Consider the following 545-nt stretch of genomic DNA (forward strand, 5'->3'; position numbering starts at 1 on the left):
TGTTGCTCCCAGACAAAAAAACCGTGGCGAATGCAAAGGGAAGCAAATCAAACCAAAAAGAAAGAAAGAACTCCTGCTTTGCGCAGGCAGAGAGAGCGGAGGCAGTTCACCGAGTTACACCAAGAGTACGGAATAGATGCCGCCAGAATAAAGCTGCCTCCCTTCTCCCCCGCCCTGGTCCGGGGCATCTGCCCCTTTTTCCAGGTGATGAAACGCAGGGCCCTGGGGCGTGGGGGGCCAGGGGATGTACTGGCTTTGTCTCTAACTGCAGGGAGTCACAAGGTGGAGAGAAATGTCTGGTTCGGGCAGGAGCTGCCTCCAGCCGCTGCGCCCCTCACCAGTACGACGTGCACACGTTCAGGAGCCGACGAGCCCGTGTTCACACTGTCGTTGCCATGCGGCAGTGCAAGTGCAGGGGGTAGCGGGGATGGGGAGCTGCAGGTGGGGCTCTTGCAGGCCCCTGCCAGACTGTCTGTAGTATATGTAAATGAGAGAAGGCTATTTTTTGAATAAAAGCTATCTTAAACAGCTTGTATAAATGAACC

At 55.2% G+C, this 545-nt stretch overlaps 1 protein-coding gene across 1 annotated transcript in view; it reads left to right on the forward strand.

Annotated features, from left to right (window-relative positions):
* The window catches only part of POLE4 (polymerase (DNA-directed), epsilon 4, accessory subunit), a gene marked incomplete at its 5' end in the record, with an annotated part of 11,317 nt that extends 10,895 nt beyond the window's left edge, over window positions 1-422 (forward strand). Inside the window, 1 exon segment of the mRNA XM_009581194.1 lies at window positions 272-422. Within this exon segment, the coding sequence (XP_009579489.1) occupies window positions 272-422 (151 nt within the window).
* Between the last annotated feature and the right edge of the window lie 123 nt (window positions 423-545).

This window comes from Fulmarus glacialis, unplaced genomic scaffold, assembly GCF_000690835.1.
Source record: "Fulmarus glacialis isolate BGI_N327 unplaced genomic scaffold, ASM69083v1 scaffold24487, whole genome shotgun sequence".
Lineage (NCBI taxonomy): Eukaryota > Metazoa > Chordata > Aves > Procellariiformes > Procellariidae > Fulmarus > Fulmarus glacialis.